At 38.3% G+C, this 18,658-nt stretch overlaps 1 protein-coding gene across 1 annotated transcript in view; it reads left to right on the plus strand.

Annotated features, from left to right (window-relative positions):
- LOC108550041 (uncharacterized) overlaps positions 1 to 14,722 on the plus strand; it is a 124,934-nt gene extending 110,212 nt beyond the window's left edge. Inside the window, 3 exon segments of the mRNA XM_017903639.1 lie at positions 10,131 to 10,276; positions 14,444 to 14,576; positions 14,672 to 14,722. Coding sequence (XP_017759128.1) covers positions 10,131 to 10,276; positions 14,444 to 14,576; positions 14,672 to 14,722 — 330 coding nt within the window.
- The last annotated feature ends 3,936 nt before the right edge of the window (positions 14,723 to 18,658 follow it).

Here is an 18,658-nt window from a genome sequence, read left to right on the forward strand (position 1 = left end):
CGATCGCCGGGTAGTGCTTGATCGATCGTTAAAGGAATACGTTCTCTCTTCGAGAGAAATTAGTAATGTCCGAGAGAAGGAAGTCGCCTGTGAGAAAGAGATTCGAAAGAGATTCGAAAGAGCTTCGCGAGGGATGTTTTTCCTTTTACCAAGGGGGTAAGCACGGTGATGAGAACCGAGTTGAATTTATCTCGGACCTCGCTAATTGGCAGGCAAGAGGAGCCCTAGGACCGCGCGTAAAAGAACCAAAAGTCACTGCGAGAAGATATTTTAAGAGATAGGAAGAGATGAAAACTAGCTTTAATACGTTTAATACGTTTGATACGTTGAACGCGGAGCTAATTTTTCACATTCCATTTAGGCGATGCGTTGACATGGAAAATGCGACGGTGCATAAACTGTTGGAACCCGGATGGAGAACGTTATAGACCTATTAGTCTTCTTTAATTAGTCTCTTTTTAACACTATGCCATCCAGTGGCACCACGTTGGTATTGTAAAGAGACCTTTATTTACATTACTGACTCAGAAAACGTACATAGCCATCGTATACAAAATAGTTAGTAATCCCCCGTTACTCACCATTTCACCAAAGTACAGAAAACATCCGTCAATCCATGACTAGGACTAAGGTCATGATCACCCTCCACCCTCGGAAAAATATATAAAGACCCAGAAAAACCGCTGAAAAGGATCATCGTTACCGTGACCACCGTTCTGCCGAATTCTTGAGTGTACATTTTTTAATAAACTTATTTTATTAAAAATCTTGCGAGTTTTCCCGTGACAGTATCATGCGCAAATGATGTACCAATTCCATTTCGATTTATTAATCCGAAATTACCTAATCCGCAATTGACCTACCTAAACAAATTAGGGTAATTTACCGCAACACCGAGATACTTAAAGTAACTTTGATATTCACGCCAAGTGTTGCACAGTGTATAACACCTAAAAGTACAGAAAACATCCCATGACTAGGACTAAAGTCATGATCACCCTCCACCCTCGAAAAAATATATAAAGACCCAGAAAAACCGCTGAAAAGGATCATCGTTACCGTGACCACCGTTCTGCCGAATTCTTGAGTGTACATTTTTTAATAAACTTATTTTATTAAAAATCTTGCGAGTTTTCCCGTGACAGTATCATGCGCAAATGATGGACCAATTCCATTTTGATTTATTAATCCGAAATTACGTAATCCGCAATTGACCTACCTAAACAAATTAGGGTAATTTACCGTTACACCGAGATACTTAAAGTAACTTTGATATTCACGCCAAGTGTTGCACAGTGTATAACACCTAAAAGCTACGTGAATATAGACCTCCAAGATTCGCACAGACCCCATCCAACGCGTCGTTGCTTCTTGTCTAACAGCTCGCACGCGTTCAACCCATGGTAACCGCCCTGGAAACTCGAATGCACGCCGCATACCCCTGAATGATATTTATCAGACAGGTTTGAAAAGGTTAATCAGGATCACGTCAAATCCAGACCTTGGGTTACGGGCCCGCGGACGGGTAGGCTAATCGCGCAAGTTATGGGACGCCGTAACATCACCGACTCTCGACCGCGTTCTTATCCGGCGGACACTGTAATTAGCGGAGTCATCGTGCCTTTATGGGTCGTGTGGTCCCCGTGGAGGAGCGGATCCGAGTCATCGGCTGCTAATCCTCCGCGCTCCCCTCTCTCATCGCGTGGCTTTAATCAAGACGACTCGTAAAGCCCGTCATCAGGCCCGATTCGATGCGGACGATGAAATTGCGCGTCAGTTTCGTTTATGTTCTCAAATTAGTCAGACGATAATCCGGCGAACGACCGCGTGGCTCAATGGGACCACGCACCACAGCGATAATGAACTTCTGCCTCATATGTGCATACATATGTGCAGCTCGCACCGTCGCCACGGTGAGCCTCGTTCGACTACGATTCCGAGGGAAATGAAACGATTCGCCGTGAAATCGAGTCGATACGATAACAGGAAATCACTATCGCTTTCGTACTCCGATGAAACTGCGCGATAATGGCAGCTTTTACGGGACGGGTGTCAGGTCGATTGGCTATACGATGCCAACGCTTAGCATACGTTATCTTCCGAAAGGACCTGTTCTGATCGATCGATCGGGACAGGAAAGAGCCTAGGAATTACGACCCTGAGTATCGGAACTTGATTCTGAGAATATGGTCGGAGAATATGGTCATAGAATCCGTTGGCACGTGGTTCATCGTTGGATCCAGGGATCCTCCGTATTGGGATTATAGGTTTTAATAGTAAAATAACCACCTTTCTTGTGAAATAAAAGAATAGATAATTAGATAATTAAAAGAGTAAACAGTGACGTCTACAATCTATCCAGAACTATTGGGTTGGCAAGAAAGTACTTTCGGTTTTTTAATGTGCAATAAAACTCAATTTTTTCTATATAGTAAATAAAATTTTAATCGGTCAAATATCGTCCATTCTATTCGATGACCTTTTGCCATCTTTCTGGTAACTTCATGATCCCGCGCTCATAGAATTTCTGGTCCTTATCTGCAAAAAACTTTACCAAGTGCGTAAATCTCAGAAGGTCGACCAGAACGTTGTGGGTACCTTTCAGTGAAAAATCTTCAGAACGAAATTTTTTAAACTAATTCTGACACGTGCGTTCTGTTAAACAATCAACACCATAAACTTCTCGTATCTCTTTGTGAGCCTCAGCCGCATTCTTGCCCTTATGAAAATAAAAAAGTAAAATGTGTCGAAAATGCTTATTTTTGCACTCCATGATAAGACTGACCGTGAACTGACAGTTATAAGCGAAATTACACGGAATTTCACGAAATAGCAACCTAAAGCTATCGACTACCACGTTTCAAAAGAAAAAAATTCTAACATTGACAATAGAATAACTAAACAAGCATAATATTATTTACTGATGCAAACCGAAATTTCTTTCTTGCCAACCCAGTATAAAAATTCTTCAGTTTTACACTTCTGTGACAGGTTGACAGCGTGTTATTCGATACTTCGTAAGAATGCATCTTCGATCTATCGATCGTACTGCTCCGACTAAATCGAGGACTATGTGTACTCGATATTTGCATTACAATTTCGACGTCAATTACGAGCATTATTTTCCCTCCGATTTCTGCACATATCTTGCCGTAACACGGCTATTCGATCGGGCACGATGGCAGCCATAAATCGTGCCGCTTGAATGCGGCATGGAAACATATAAAAATCGAAAATTCGCGACGCCAGTCCTGGCGTGTTTCGAAGAATACTGTGCGTAAATCAGGATCCGCGTGAAATATCTGAATCTTCGATTCCGCGGGTGTCGATGATATAAAAATCGGAAACAACATCGTCGCAGAATGGCCGCTGGTGGAAACAACAATCGAGCGGTCGTTAAGAAGAAAAATTACATCCTCGAGCTCGTGTAAATACAAAGGATCAGCCTCTCGATTGATCGTCCCTGGGGGGCTCCTCAAAGGAGTATCACGGCGTCTGTGATTCAGCGTCGATATCGATACGCCTACTCGTGTCGATTCATCCAACTTTAAGGCCCGACGACTCGTGCTCGAACCGATGGTTGTTTTCGCACTGGTCGGGGTACGAGGTGCTCCGAAATGACACGGAGGATCCTTCGTTTCGCGTCGTGACGTTATCCTATCCGGAATAAAGAGAACAGTGGACGAGAATATCCAAGTGTTCTCGTCGAAACCTTATCGATAAACCTAGAATAACGATATTCCCCAAGTATCGCTGGAGCAAGGTCTGCGAGGGACCTTTCGTCGATATTTCTCGTGAAAAATTCTCACGATATCGGAAAAATATCAGGGAAAAGAATACGATAGTTCAAACTTGGAAAAATTAATTTTAACGCAAAATTATTTTAAAGGTGTACGTAGATATCGACTTTTATTATTTTCTATATCGACTTAATATTTTTATTATTTTACTATTTTAAAGGTATACAATTCGATTTTTATTATTTTCCGTTTTTGCGTTTTGTGCGAATTACGCGAATGGAAGTGGTAGTAAATTTAAGGAAAATACTTAACGCAAAATTATTTTTAAGGTACACGCAGGTATCGATTTTTAATATTTTTATTATTTTACAATTTAAAAGGTATGCGATTCGATTTTTATTATTTTGTGTATCGATTTTTAGTATTTTTATTATTTTGCGTTCGATATAAAGCTTGCGTTATGTGCGGATTACGTGAATGGAAGTGACAGTAAATTTAAGGAAAATACAGGAATACCATAACGAAATTTTGCCGCCCTTTATGTTAGACACCCTAGTCGGCTCGCGTGTGTTTGGAAGCGTTTCTTGGTTCACCCTGTGCACGTGGTTGCGACCGGTTCGCCAGGGTCGTAGTTTGAGAAACGGTAAAAGTGACAGAGAATGGATTCGAAGCACGCCAATATTCGGGCGGCTTCTGATTGAAATATATTGGACGCGTCGATCGTCCTCCACCTTTTTCGGCGTTTTTCCTCCCCGTTGGCTACGTTCGTTGCTCACTTTCATTGTTTTATGCCGATTTACGGGAAATAGAAAAAGCAGTAAATTTCTCTGCAAACTGCCGCGGGTGAATTGTGCGTTTTCGCGCGAAAGAAAGTGTCGTAGAGTAAAATAGATTTCTTTAAATAGAATAGCATGAGCTTCTCGGATGAGCAATTTATTCGAGTGAACGATCGCACGAAATAATTTCCCGCCTGAATTATGGAGCAACGCGTCCGTTATTTATCAGAACGATAACGCGAATAATTCACGGAGAAAAATTGTTCCGGCAACTGGCGACAAATCAGACCGATCGAAAATTACATTTTCACGACAACTCCGCGCTTACGTTTTATTCGTATATTAACTGGCATATCGGCGAATTACCGTGGACCTTAATAAAGACACAGCTATCTCTACCATTCTGCTGCACCCTTATGCCCTAAAGATAAACTAAAGTACCATTTTCATTAAAGCGCACCGTGTATGCTTAGACCCTTAAAAATGTACCACTTTCGCGAAATGCTGCATACGTGCACATATTGCCCGATTATCATAAGCGTTTATACTTAGCATACGCGTGATTTATTTCTATCGCGAAATTTTTAAGTAACGCGAATAAACGCGACAATGAAAAATAAACGTAATACGTTTAATTCGAGTGGATTCAAATTTTTACCAAATTCTGCATCGCGACTGTCAATGGCGTCGAATGAAGATTGGTAAAAATTTCCTTTGAAAAATTTTGTTCACAGAGAAACTCGTAGATAATAAAATCGATTTTTTGACAAAAGAATCGTCTTAGTACCTAGCATTTGGTGCAATCCTTCCCTCTTTTTAACCCTTTGCACTGGATGATTTTTTGGCCAAAGAAGGATAGGAGTTCAAAGATTTTCTGTTACAAAGTTGACGATATTTTTCTGAGCAGGAATAAGAAATCGTATGATAATTAACACGTAGAATTATTTGATTTCGATACCTCGCACACTGTTACATTATCTGAAATTTTACATATTTATGAATATCCAGCTTCGAAATTTTATCAAATGGTGACTGAAGGGCGCCTCTCGAGTGCAAAGGTTTAATACCCGTTACAATCACAGATTTCGTGCACCTATTTAATGCAAATCCAACGAAATATTCGAGCAAAAGGAAGAAATGAAAAATAGGAAGGAAAGCAGAATCGGGTCGGTCTGTTGCCCTCGTGGTCGATTAAACAAGCCACAAATCAGTGTCTCGCGATCGCACGGTCACACTATCGGTGCGGTTGTCTACGCGATCGTCGAGTAGGTAAGCACGTAGGCAGATAGGTAGGCTGGTAGGAAGGAAGGAAGGACATCGAGAGGGATACCGTAACGCTTGGAGCAATCAGTTATGCTAGTCGGGGGCCCTCGACTGGCAATTTTGCTACGGCTCGCCGCGAAACGGCGCATAAATCACCGACTTCGGCTCCGTTCCGCTACTTCCTCGCGAGGCAACCGCGTGGAACGTAGGCGCGCTCCTGATTAAAACAGTCGTTCCACGTGGAACCGTGAAAAAATGGATTCTTTGCTTTCTCTTGGTCGCTTTTAATATATATTAGAGGCACCGAGTTCTCGAAACTCGATACTCTCGAAGGACTCTGTTAAAATCGGGGTCTCCTGATGGTTGTCGATATTCTATGCTTTGTAATTGGTGCAGTGGAATAATGTCGATTTTCGTAAACCCGGACGTAATACCGAGTGACGACGGTATTATGTCGTCCTACGCGAGAAAAGGTGGAGGGAAAGTGGAAAACCTTTCCGCGGAAATTATAAAATACTAATGACATTTCACAGTGACAGTAAATAGGAGTTATAGCGAGATATTAACCCCTTGGCTACCGTGGGCGTATATACGTTCAGAAATTTTTCTTTTGTGACACGGAGGGCGCATCTCTACCCAAAATTTTGCCGTTCTCGACGGACATTGTAAATGAATTCCTACCCGTGTGATACGACCGATGCGTTTCAAAGTCTGCCGTAGTCAGAGGGTTAATATGCCGCGATATTTTGCTGATTTTGCTATTACGACGGGATATATGTGTCGCTGGGAGGATATATTTGTAGCGACCATCATTCTCGCCCTCGCCACTAGATGAATTTCGCCTTCGAGGACTTTCCCGCAAGTCCTCGGAAAAACCTCCAGTTCCTATGTATATAACTTCCCGACCTTCCAATAGTATTCCAGTGTCTAAGGCAGGGCTTGCTAGGGTAGCCTCATTGATGAGTCCGCTAGCAGGCCCGGGACGAAACGCATCCCTTCCTTTTCCTACCGTCCCTTCTAGCTACGCCGCCAACGAGGATACCTGCGACCAGCTAACTTCAAAATGACCGTGCAGGAGAACCCCCACATATTTATGATATATATTTATAAACAATAATGAATTCCTGATTTCACGGCAGCGAAATACTTCGAATTGCATCGTCTGTTTGACAAAATTGCTAGAGAAATATTGTTCGCGATCGAGAATTACAAACGACATGTAGTTCACTCATAAAATATACATGCTTTTTTCTATTTTATATTCTACAAGGTACGGAAGATTTCGGCAGTATTAGAAATGTGAATGCGAGCATGAATTATTAATAATGAATTAATACCTGAATTGTTTCCTCTTCGACAGTTTGTTTCTTCTCTTCGGATATTTACGTAGCTTGCAATTCCAATTGTTACAAATTCAGCTGCATAGTAATTTGTATTAATCACTCATTGATGTTTATATGGCATTCCATCACCAAATCTGAAACACGATAAAATTCACTATGTTAGCAGATGTTTATATATTCGTCAACTGCGTTTAATTTTACGCGATTCGTTTCGTAGAAAAGTTAAAAAATTTGATATTGCATAGATAATCCCGATCAACACTGTATTCATATTAATTAACATGATGCAACTTTGTAACAGATTATTAACCGACACTTGTACTGTGCTAGACCGAATCAAGAAAAACTCTTCAACTCTTTAAACCCAACTTCCATTTCACATTGTAGAATAAGACAGTAATGCGATGAAGACGCGTCAAGAACTTCTTATGCCATCCGCGAGCAGGCTGACACTGTGACGAAGCTCAGTCCCGTTTCTAGAAAAAGGAGAGAGAAAATAAGAATTAGTAACAAAGAAAAATAGGGGAGAAATAGTTAGAGTGAAAATTCTCAGGGTATGCAATTTTTATGAAATCAATGTCTATTATGTTACATTATCCACAGGGATGACAATTCAAAAACCGATCGAATGCATCCTGGTGTCGGTAATTCACATAGATTATAGAAAATTATGGCACTCGCGTGACAATCGATAAGGAAATTCTTCCATATGGTAAAGCAACATCGTGAATAATAAACGATGGCGAGGTGTAATCGAAGGATTTCTCGAGATCCTCGCACAGTCTTTCCTCGTCTACCGAAGAAGATGGACTTCTTCGAGAATCACTATCGCTTATATGCGTTGATGCTGCGTATGCTAGGACTATGGCCGTATTCTGTGTCCATATATAGTACAATTCAGAGGATCTTACTCTCTACGGCCTTCCTCATCGGTGTGTTGATCCAAGTGAGAAAAACTCTTATTCTTAACCCTTTTATACTAATTTTATGTACACTGCTATATCGTCTTGGATGTTGATCTTCCGCAACGCAGTTTTACGACCTAATTCGCAAATTGATTAGGCACGTGTAATCGTGCTTTATCGATGTATGATTCCGCAATAATTTGATATTAGATTGAACAAAATAATATGAATTTTTTGATTACCGATAGCTATATGCTATTATAATTGTATATAATTGTATATGTATAATTGTTTTGTTGTGTCTCACATAAGGTCAGACTGTTCAGTTTTAATACTACTTCATCTGTAATTATCAGATAAAGCATATTTTTAGATAGTTTTGCTGATAAAATCGGAAATTACATTACAAAGTTGTACTCGGACGTTGTCCATGACGACTCCAATACTGATATGCTTCTGTCGTTACGTTCCTAACGTTCTTAATTTTCAAGCGGTAAGTGACGTTTTCATATAACAGTAGCGATTTCATATGAGACGCTGACATTTCAGATCATTATTTTCTTTGTACATAGACGAGGCACCTCGTCGAACAGATAGAAATGGAATATACCATTCTCCTAAATTCAGTCGAGATGCAAATACTAACCAAGTACATCGATGAGTCGAGTCAAATAATTACCATTTTGGCTTGTAAGACAATATTTACTTATTTAATAATATTTGAGATTGCAAACATGTTCATTTTCTAATAATCATATCAACGATTCAAAGCCTGTCAGTAACAACATTGAATCATGGGAGAGGAAGAATCTGTATTTATAAATTTCAATTCTGTTGCTATAGAATTTTCCTTCTTCATGCATTCGACACAACTCATTCTTTCAGCGACATTTTTTACTTTTAGGCACATGTACGCCGCTATGTGTAGTTCCTCTGACGTATACTTTAATGCCGGCAGTATTAGATTTTGTAGCACCACTAAATGAATCTCGAACACGTTACATTTCCTATTTCAACGTGTATTTCATCCATCATTCGGAGTATGCTGATGCCGCTACCTTGTATTTTGTTTTCATTATAACCGTTGGATTGTGTTCTACGATATGTACCGAGACGCTGTTCAATGTTAGTTCTCATTACACAAGCGGATTGCTGAAAATTACCAGGTAAGGCCAAATCTTAATACGAACCAAACCAAGTTAAACTGTTTCGTATATCACCCGAAAAATTCGCCACTCTCAGTCCCATAATTATTTCTTAATATAGTTCAATTTTTCTATATTTGTACCACACAGAAAGTTGTCAGCTAGTACGACATCCATATCATAATAAATACGTTTTAATATTGTTACTGTTGTCAATTTTGTGAAGGCCATATGTTGGAGAAACATAATTTATTTCACACCGGATGATTCTGTAAAGAGATTTATATTTCTTAGCTATCGAATACGGAACGCTGTTACAAAGCTGTCTAACTGTGAGTCGACTGGTATGTCAAATGGAATCGAGGACTACTCTGACTTTTATCGGGCCGTGGACACTCACGTTAGGGTCATCAAGTTGGTAAATTAGAATGTCACGATACTTTCGTCACAGATACTTAAACGATAATATTCCCTTTCTTTACACTCATCACTTTTCCGTGCTTTGCGTTCACCCAATACAGATGAATTTTTGTCACACAACTACTATTATCATACAATATTTGACTGCAATTATCTTGGCTGTGGTTTCACTCGCCTTGTGTTTGTATCGCGTAAGTACCGTTTTATTGTTTCAAGTTATTATCGTGAAACTCTTATCCAAATCTTGGAATGAATATGTTTGAAAGAAAATGCATAACATCTTTCGTCAATGATACTCTTCCAGTTTTCATTCATCTCGCATTTTCTTTAGCGACAAAATACTGTCACATGCCAGCAATTAATTGTTCTAGTTAAAATTCCATGAGAATCAGGCTTCTAAATACCTATTACTTTTGGGATACATGAATAACTAAATTATTTAAACAAAAATATTTATGTTTGGACATATATGTGCTGTGATGTATATAGTCACTTGCCGCTGTAACATTAAGCGTCCAACATTTCCAATGCTTCACAGTTGTTTCGAGCAATTCAATCTATGAACGATAAGCTAGAAATCTCTTTTTCTATTGCTCTTACTCTTATCCATTTGATGATAATATTTTTTAACAACTACCACGGGCAGCTAGTGATCGACAATGGCTTGGACGTGTTTCACGAATCGTAAGTCCGAGTAATTTCGAATAATAAAATATTTTTTCATATCTCGCTTTTTCGATTTTAATCGACGAAGAAAATGTATGGCATTATTCGAGCGAACGTATAATAAATTGCAGCTATGATTCTACGTGATGCGAAAGCACAAAAATTGTTACTATTCATCATGCTCAGGAGTTCGGTCGAATGCAAGTATAATCTCTCTGGATTATTCGTCCCGAGTTACGCAGGCTTCTCGGCGGTAAACTTCCTATCAATTATTTTAAATTAATTTCCAATTTTCGTTGAACTGTCGCGAAAATTTATTATTGACTATACGAAGTTGTCAATTTTTAGATGATGAGTACGTCGTTCTCCTACCTTACCGTGATGTTCTCGATTCAGTAAAATTTTTACGTCATCGATACTGATACGTCATTGTAATTGTGCATCGTTTGTACTTAGGCACGCAAATGTTGAATATATATTCAATTACGGGAAACTGTTGCTGGGAATTACCTGTATTAAATCTCATGTAGATAATAGTCTAGAGATTTCAGAAATAGAGAGACTTTATCTGGTAACAATAAGTTTCCTTTCTAGTGATATATAGCACTGTCACAAGCTTTCTCGTTCACCAAGCTGACAACACATGCGCTAAGCTCCCTCACCCGACGATCTCTCGCATCTTATATTCCTTCACGCAGGCATTCTCTTTTTTTCTAATTCTTAATCTTTCTCAGTCGATTCGTCTTGTCACATGCATACAAATCATCTTAACTGCTGGTCTTTTATTCCCTACCTTCGGCATTCTCTCGTTTTGTGACAGCACTTTTCTTTAACGCCTCGGAATCACATCGCCTGCCCTTTTATACCTCGTCTTGATTACAGCAGCACGATTAATACTTTATGTTGCACATTGTTTTCTATTTGCATCCCACATCTTGGATCTGCAATACGATTGAAATTCATCATATTAAATCCTGGTTTATATACTTATTTTACTACTTCTAATGTAGCAATATTCGTATGGTAGGCTTCAGTTACTTTAATTCATTTTGATTATATAAAAGTATTTCAAAAATTCAAAATCACATATCCGATTGCATTTGTTGCTGACGAATTTCTTATCTCGCGACTACCTGAACAATTATGTGACGGGAACGATCATCCTAATAGACCCCGTAAATTATTATTAATTATCGATAAATTGTACAATCGCTATTATAAGTCTTATTATAAACCATTCTACACTTCCCCTTTTCGAACTGCAACTTCTATCGCACATTCTTGAACTGAATACAGACGCAAAGAAAAGTCACAAGTGGAACTCGTTGTAACTCGTACGACGTCTGCCACAATACTGCTATGCCGAGTTTGCCGCTGTAAAAAAAGGCGGAGAGAATTATTCGATTCAGAAAAGTGTGAAAAATATTCAAAGCTAGAAATTTTCCGAGGTGTATAATTTTGTTCGTATCAATTACTATTATGTATCATTATCTAAAGGGACGTTAACTTAAAAGCCGATCGATTGTCACCTGATGTCGGTAATTCACATACATTATAGCCAATTATGGCACTCGCGTGACAGTCGCCGAGGAAATTCTTCCATATGGTAAAGCAACATCGTGAATAATAAACGATGGCGAGGTGTAATCGAAGGATTTCTCGAGATCCTCGCGCAGTCGTTCCTCGCCTGCCGATGAAGATGAACTTTTTCGAGAATCACTATCGCTTGTATGCATTGATGCTGCGTATGCTAGGACTATGGCCATATTCTGTGTCCATATATAGTACGATTAAAAGGATATTACTCTCTACGGCCTTTCTCAACGGTGTGTTGATCCAGGTGAGAGAAACTCTTATTTCTTAATGTTGTTTATTAATTTGATGTGAATTGATATATCCTCTTGCATGTTGATTTTCTACAAAGCGGTTTTGTGATCTAATTAGCAAGATGATAGAGCACGTGTAGTCGTGCTTTATCGATGTACGTTTCTGCAATAATTTGACATTGGATTCAACAAAATAACATGAATATTTGTAGCGATAGTTATATGCAATTAATCAGACAGATAAATAGGATATGGCTATTATGGTTCATAGTTATATGCTATGAGTTGTTTTATTGTGCCTCACATAAGGACAGATTATTGTGTTGAAATAGTACTTCACCTGTCATTATCAGATAAAGCATATTTTTAGATAGTACTGCTAATAAAGACGGAAATTTCGTTAGAAAATTTTACTCGGACGTTGTCCATGACGATTCCGATATTGATATTCTTCTGCCGCTACGTTTCTGGTGTTCTTAATTTTCAGGTGGTAAGTGACGTTTTCATATAATATTGGTAATTTCATATGTGACGCTGAAATTCCAGAGCGATATTTTCTTTGTACATAGACAAGATACATTATCGAACAGATAGAAAGGGAATATACCATTCTCCAAAATTCGATCGAGATGCAAATACTTATGAAGTGCATCGACGAGTCCAGTCAAATAATTACCATTTTGGCTTGTAAGACAATATTTACTTATTTAAACATACTTGCGATTGCAAACATGTTCATTTTCTAATAATCATATCAACGATTCAAAGCCTCTCAATAACAACATTGAATCATGGGAGAGAAAGAACGTATATTTATAAATTTCTGTTGCTACTGGAGTTTCTTAATACACGCATTCAACACAACTCATTCATTCAGCGATATTTTTTACTTTTAGGCATATGTATATCGATATGTCTAGTTCCTACGACGTATATTTTAATGCCGGCAGTATTAGATTTTGCAGCACCACTAAATGAATCTCGAACACGTTACGTTTCCTACTTGAATACGTATTTCATCGATCATTCGGAATATACTGATGTCATGGCCATGTATTTGTATTTCATTTACATGGTCGGAATGTATGCCATAATATGCACCGAGTCGTTACTCAACGTAAGTTCTCATTATTCAAGCGGATTGCTGAAAATTACCAGGTAAGACCGAATCTTAATACAAACCAAGCCAAGTTAATCTGTATTGCATATCACTAGAAAAATTCACCATTCTGTGTGTCCTAATTATTACGTAATATAGTTCAATTTTTCTAAATTTGTACCACACAGACAGTTGTCAGCCAGTACGACAACCTTACTATGATAAATACGTTTCAATATTGTTACTGTTGTCAGTTTTCTGAAGGCTATATTTTGGAGAGATATAATTTATTTCATATTAGGTGATTCTCTAGAGACTTGTATATTTCTTAGCTATCGAATACGGAACGCTGTTACAAAGCTTTCTAACTGTAAGTCAACTGGTATATCAAACGTAATCATGGACTACTCTGACTTTCCTCGAGTCGTGGACATCCACCGTAGAGCCATCAAGTGGGTAACTCAGAATGTCATGATACTTCGCTCACAGATACCTAAACGATAATATTCCTTTTCTTTACACTAAACTCCTACGTGCCATGCATTCGCACAATGAAGATGCATCGATATCTGTGCAAATTCTCATATCGTACATTACTTGGTTGCAAATACTTTAGCTGTGATTTCACTAGGCTTCGGTTTCTATCGCGTGAGTATCGTTTTATGCTTTCAAGTTATTATCGCGAAAATCTTACCCAAACCATGTAATGAATATATTTGGAAGAAAATGCATGACATCTTTCACCAGTGTTACTCTTCCAATATTCAATCATCTCGCATTTTCTTTAGCGACAAAATAGTATCATATACCTGCGATTAATTGTTTTAATTAAAATTCCATGAGACTCACGCTTCTGAATACATATTACCTTTTGGATACACGAATAATTAAATTATTTAACCAAAAGTATTCATGTTTGGGCATGTATACATTCAGCTGTGATGTATGTAGTCACCTGCCGTTGTAACATTAAATGTCCAACTTTTTCCAATGCTTCGCAGTTGTTTCGAGCAATTCAATCTATGAACGATAAGCTTGAAATCACTTTGTGTACCGCTGTTACTTTTACTCAATTGGCAGTAATATTTATGAACAACTACCACGGGCAACTAGTGATCGACAATAGCTTGGATGTGTTTCACGAATCGTAAGTCCGAGTTTTTTCGTATAATAAAATGTTTTTTCTTATCACGCTTTTTCCATATTAATCGTCGAATAAAATATATCGCATTATTCGAGCGAGCATATAATAAATTGCAGCTATGATTCTACGTGGCATTGCATTCCTGTGAAAGCACAAAAATTGTTACTGTTCATCATGCTGCGGAGTTCGGACGAATGCGCGTATAATCTCTCCGGATTATTCGTCCCGTGTTACACAGGCTTGTCTGCGGTAAATTTCCTATGAATTATTTCAAATTAATTTCCAATTTTCTTTAAATTAACGCGAAATTTTATTATCGACTATACCAAGTTGTCAATTTTTAGATGATTAGTACATCGTTCTCCTACCTTACCCTGATGCTCTCGATACAGTAAAGTTTTTGCCTAACCGATACTAATACGTCATTGTAACTGTGCAATGCTTGTACCTTGGCACGCAGATATTGAATATATATGCAATTACGGAAAACTGTTGGAGGGAATTATCTTCATTAAATCTCACGTAGATAATGGTTTAAAGATTTCAGAAATTGAAAAACTTTCTTTTAGTTTCCTTTCTACTGCAAGTTGACACTGGTTGTCACAAACTGTCTCTTTTACCATGTTTAGACGGCCTTCTTTAGGATTAGGAAATTATAAATCAAGGGCAAGGACTATGGACAGCACTACTTTGGACCAGATTTTACAAACGGTACACACGTGCGCCTGACCCGCCAAAATGCTAAACAGACATACATATAAATCTTAAACTAAGTAATACCAAAAGGAAACTTCCCTGACAGTTTCCCTTTCCTAAACCAAAGTCCTTCCAACACTTCTTGTCCAATCAAAAAACTCTATCTTTCCACCACCTACAATCACTCTCCACCAATCGTCGTAAACCTAGACTAAAAAAGACAGACGGTTGTTGTAATTCGGACAGAATACATCAGACCGTATTTGGAAGCCAGACAGAATACATCAAGACGCTAGTTGGGAGACAAAACGAGAAGTCAGAGAAGAAAACAGAAGACGGAAGACAAAACGTAAAACGACAGAAGCCGGAGACGATACAACACACCCACAAATCATTCATATCGTGTAATCAAGGGTACATACAAGACAAACTGCGCCCTATTACACACCCCGAGCGTTCAGCATCCCGTAAGGATTCTTTATACTGAGAAAAAATACCATCACGAAAGCACGGCTGTCTTCGCTAGAATACAGACCCTACTGACGGGACTCGTGCTGAACTCCCTCACCAGACCTTCTCCCGTGTCTTATATTTCTTTACGCAATTTCTAATTCTTAACTTTTCTCAGTCGATTCGTTTTGTCACGTGCATGCAAATCATCTTAATTGCTTCTCTTTTATGGCTCACCCTAAACAATCTCACGTTTCGCGAAAGCACTCTTCTCGCCTCAGAATTACTTCGCCTCCGCTTTTTCCCCTCTTCTTGATTACAGCTGCACGATTAATAATTGATGGTACGCATTGTTCTCCGCTTGTATCCCACATCTTAGATCTGCAACACAAGTGAAATTGATCGTATTAAATCCGTGTTAGGATTGTTATTTTAATACTTTTAATTTAGCAATACGCGTATGGTATACTTCAGTCACTTTAATTCATTTCGGTTGCGTAAAAGTTTTCAAAAATTCAATATCACTAATCGGATTATGTGTTGTCGACGAATTTCTTATCTCGCGACTACCCCAACAATTATGTGATTGCAACGCTCGTCCTAATAGACTCCGTAAATTATTATTAGCCATTGGTAAATTAAACAATCGCGATTATAAGTCTTATTATAAATCGTTCTACACTTCCCCTTTTCGAACTGGAACTTCTATCCCACTTTCTTGAACTGAACATACACGCAACGAAAAGTCACCAGTGGAACTCGTTGTAATTCGTACGACGTCTGCGACAAGACTGCTATGCCGAGGTTACCGCTGGAAAAAATGCAGAGAGAATTATTCGAGTAAGAAAAATGTGGAAAAAATACAAAGCTAGAAATTTTCCGAGGTGTATAATTTTATCCGTATCAATTACTATTATGTATCATTTTCTAAGGGAACGTTAATATAAAAACCGATCGATTGTCACCTGGTGTCGGTATTTCACATACATTATAGCCAATTATGGCACTCGCGTGACAGTCGCCGAGGAAATTCTTCCATATGGTAAAGCAACATCGTGAATAATAAACGATGGCGAGGTGTAATCGAAGGATTTCTCGAGATCCTCGCACAGTCTCTCCTCGTCTACCGAAGAAGATGGACTTCTTCGAGAATCACTATCGCTTATATGCGTTGATGCTGCGTATGCTAGGACTATGGCCATATTCTGTGTCCATATATAGTACAATTAAGAGGATGTTACTCTCTACGGCCTTTCTCAACGGTGTGTTGATCCAGGTGAGAAAAACTCTTATTTTTTAATGTTGCTTATTAACTTCATGTGAACCGTTATATCGCCCTGGATTTTGATCTTTTGCAACGTGGTTTTACGACCTAATTCGCAAACTAGTAGGGCACGTGTAATCCTGCTTTACCGATGTATGTACGCTTGCACAATAATTTAACATTGCATTGAACAAAACAATATAAACATTTTGATTACTGATAGTTATATGCTAAGAGTTGTTTTATTGTGTCTCACATAAGGACGGACTATTATGTTTTAATACTACTTCACCTGCAATTATCAGATACAGCATATTTTCAGATAGTGCTGCTGATAAAAACGGAAATTACTTTAGAAAATTTTACTCGGACGTTGTCCATCACGTTACCGATACTGCTCTTCTTCTGTCGTTACGTTTCTAGCGTTCTTAATCTTCAAGTGGTACGTGACGTTTTGATATAACATTGGTAATTTCATATGTGTCGCTGAAATTCCAGTGCGTTATTTTCTTTGTACATAGACAAGATACCTCATCGACCAGATAGAAAGGGAATATACTATTCTCCAAAATTCGATCGAGATGCAAATACTAACAAAGTACATCGATGAGTCGAGTCAAATAATTACCATTTTCGCCTGTAAGACAATATTTACTTATTTAAACATACTTGAAGTTCTAATCATGCTCATTCTTTAATAATCATATCAACGATCCAGAGCCTCTCAAGAACAACATTGATTCATGGGAAAGGCAGAACGCATATTTATAAATTTCTGTTGCTAGTGGATTTTCTTAATACATGCATTCAACACAACTCATTCATTCAGCGATATTTTTTACTTTTAGGCATATGTACATCGCTATGTCTAGTTCCTGCGACGTGTATTTTAATGCCGGCAGTATTAGATTTTTCAGCACCACTAAATGAACCTCGAACACGTTACGTTTCCTACTTGAATTCGTATTTCATCTATCATTCGGAATATAGTGACGTCACGGCCATGTATCTGTGTTTCATTTACATGGTCGGATTGTGTTCCATAGTATGCTCCGAGTCGATACTCAACGTGAGTTCTCATTACTCAAGTGGATTGCTGAAAATTACCAGGTAAGTGTGTATCTTAATACGAAGCAAGCCGAGTTACACTGTTTTCTATAGCAGCTGAGAAATTCGCCACTCTGAGTCCCTTAATTATTACTTAATATAGTTCAATCTTTCTATATTTGTGCCACATCGAGAGTTGTCAGCTAGTATGACAACGATATTATAACAAATACGTTTCAATATTGTTACTGTTGTCAATTCTCTGAAGGCTATATTTTGGAGAGATATAATTTATTTCACAACAGCTTCTTCTGGTAAGAGTTATATATTTCTTAGCTATCGAATACGGAACGCTGTTACAAAGCTGTCTAACTGTGAGTCGACTGGTATGTCAAATGTAATCGAGGACTACTCTGACTTCCACCGGGTTGTGGACATCCATAATAGAGTCATGAAGTTGGTAAATTAGAATGTCACGATACTTCGCTCACAGATACCTAAACGATAATATTCCTTTTTTACACTCATCCCTTTTCTGTGCTATGCGATCACCCAATGAAGATGAATCGTTACCAGACAACTTCTAATATCATACATTATTTGGTTGCAAGTATTTTAGCTGTCATTTCCCTCGCATTCATTTTCTATCGTGTGAGTATCGTTTTATTCTTTCCAGTTATTATAGCGAAATTCTTACGCAAATCTTGTAATGAATATATTTTGACGAAAATGCATGACATAATTCACCGGTGATACTCTTCCAATACTCAATGATCTAGCATTTTCTTTACCGACAAAATAGTAGCATATGCCAGCGATTAATTGTTCTAATTAAAATTCCATGACAATCACGCTTCTAAATACATATTACCTT

Source organism: Eufriesea mexicana, unplaced genomic scaffold (genome assembly GCF_001483705.2).
Source record: "Eufriesea mexicana isolate 0111107269 unplaced genomic scaffold, ASM148370v2 scaffold2497, whole genome shotgun sequence".
Lineage (NCBI taxonomy): Eukaryota > Metazoa > Arthropoda > Insecta > Hymenoptera > Apidae > Eufriesea > Eufriesea mexicana.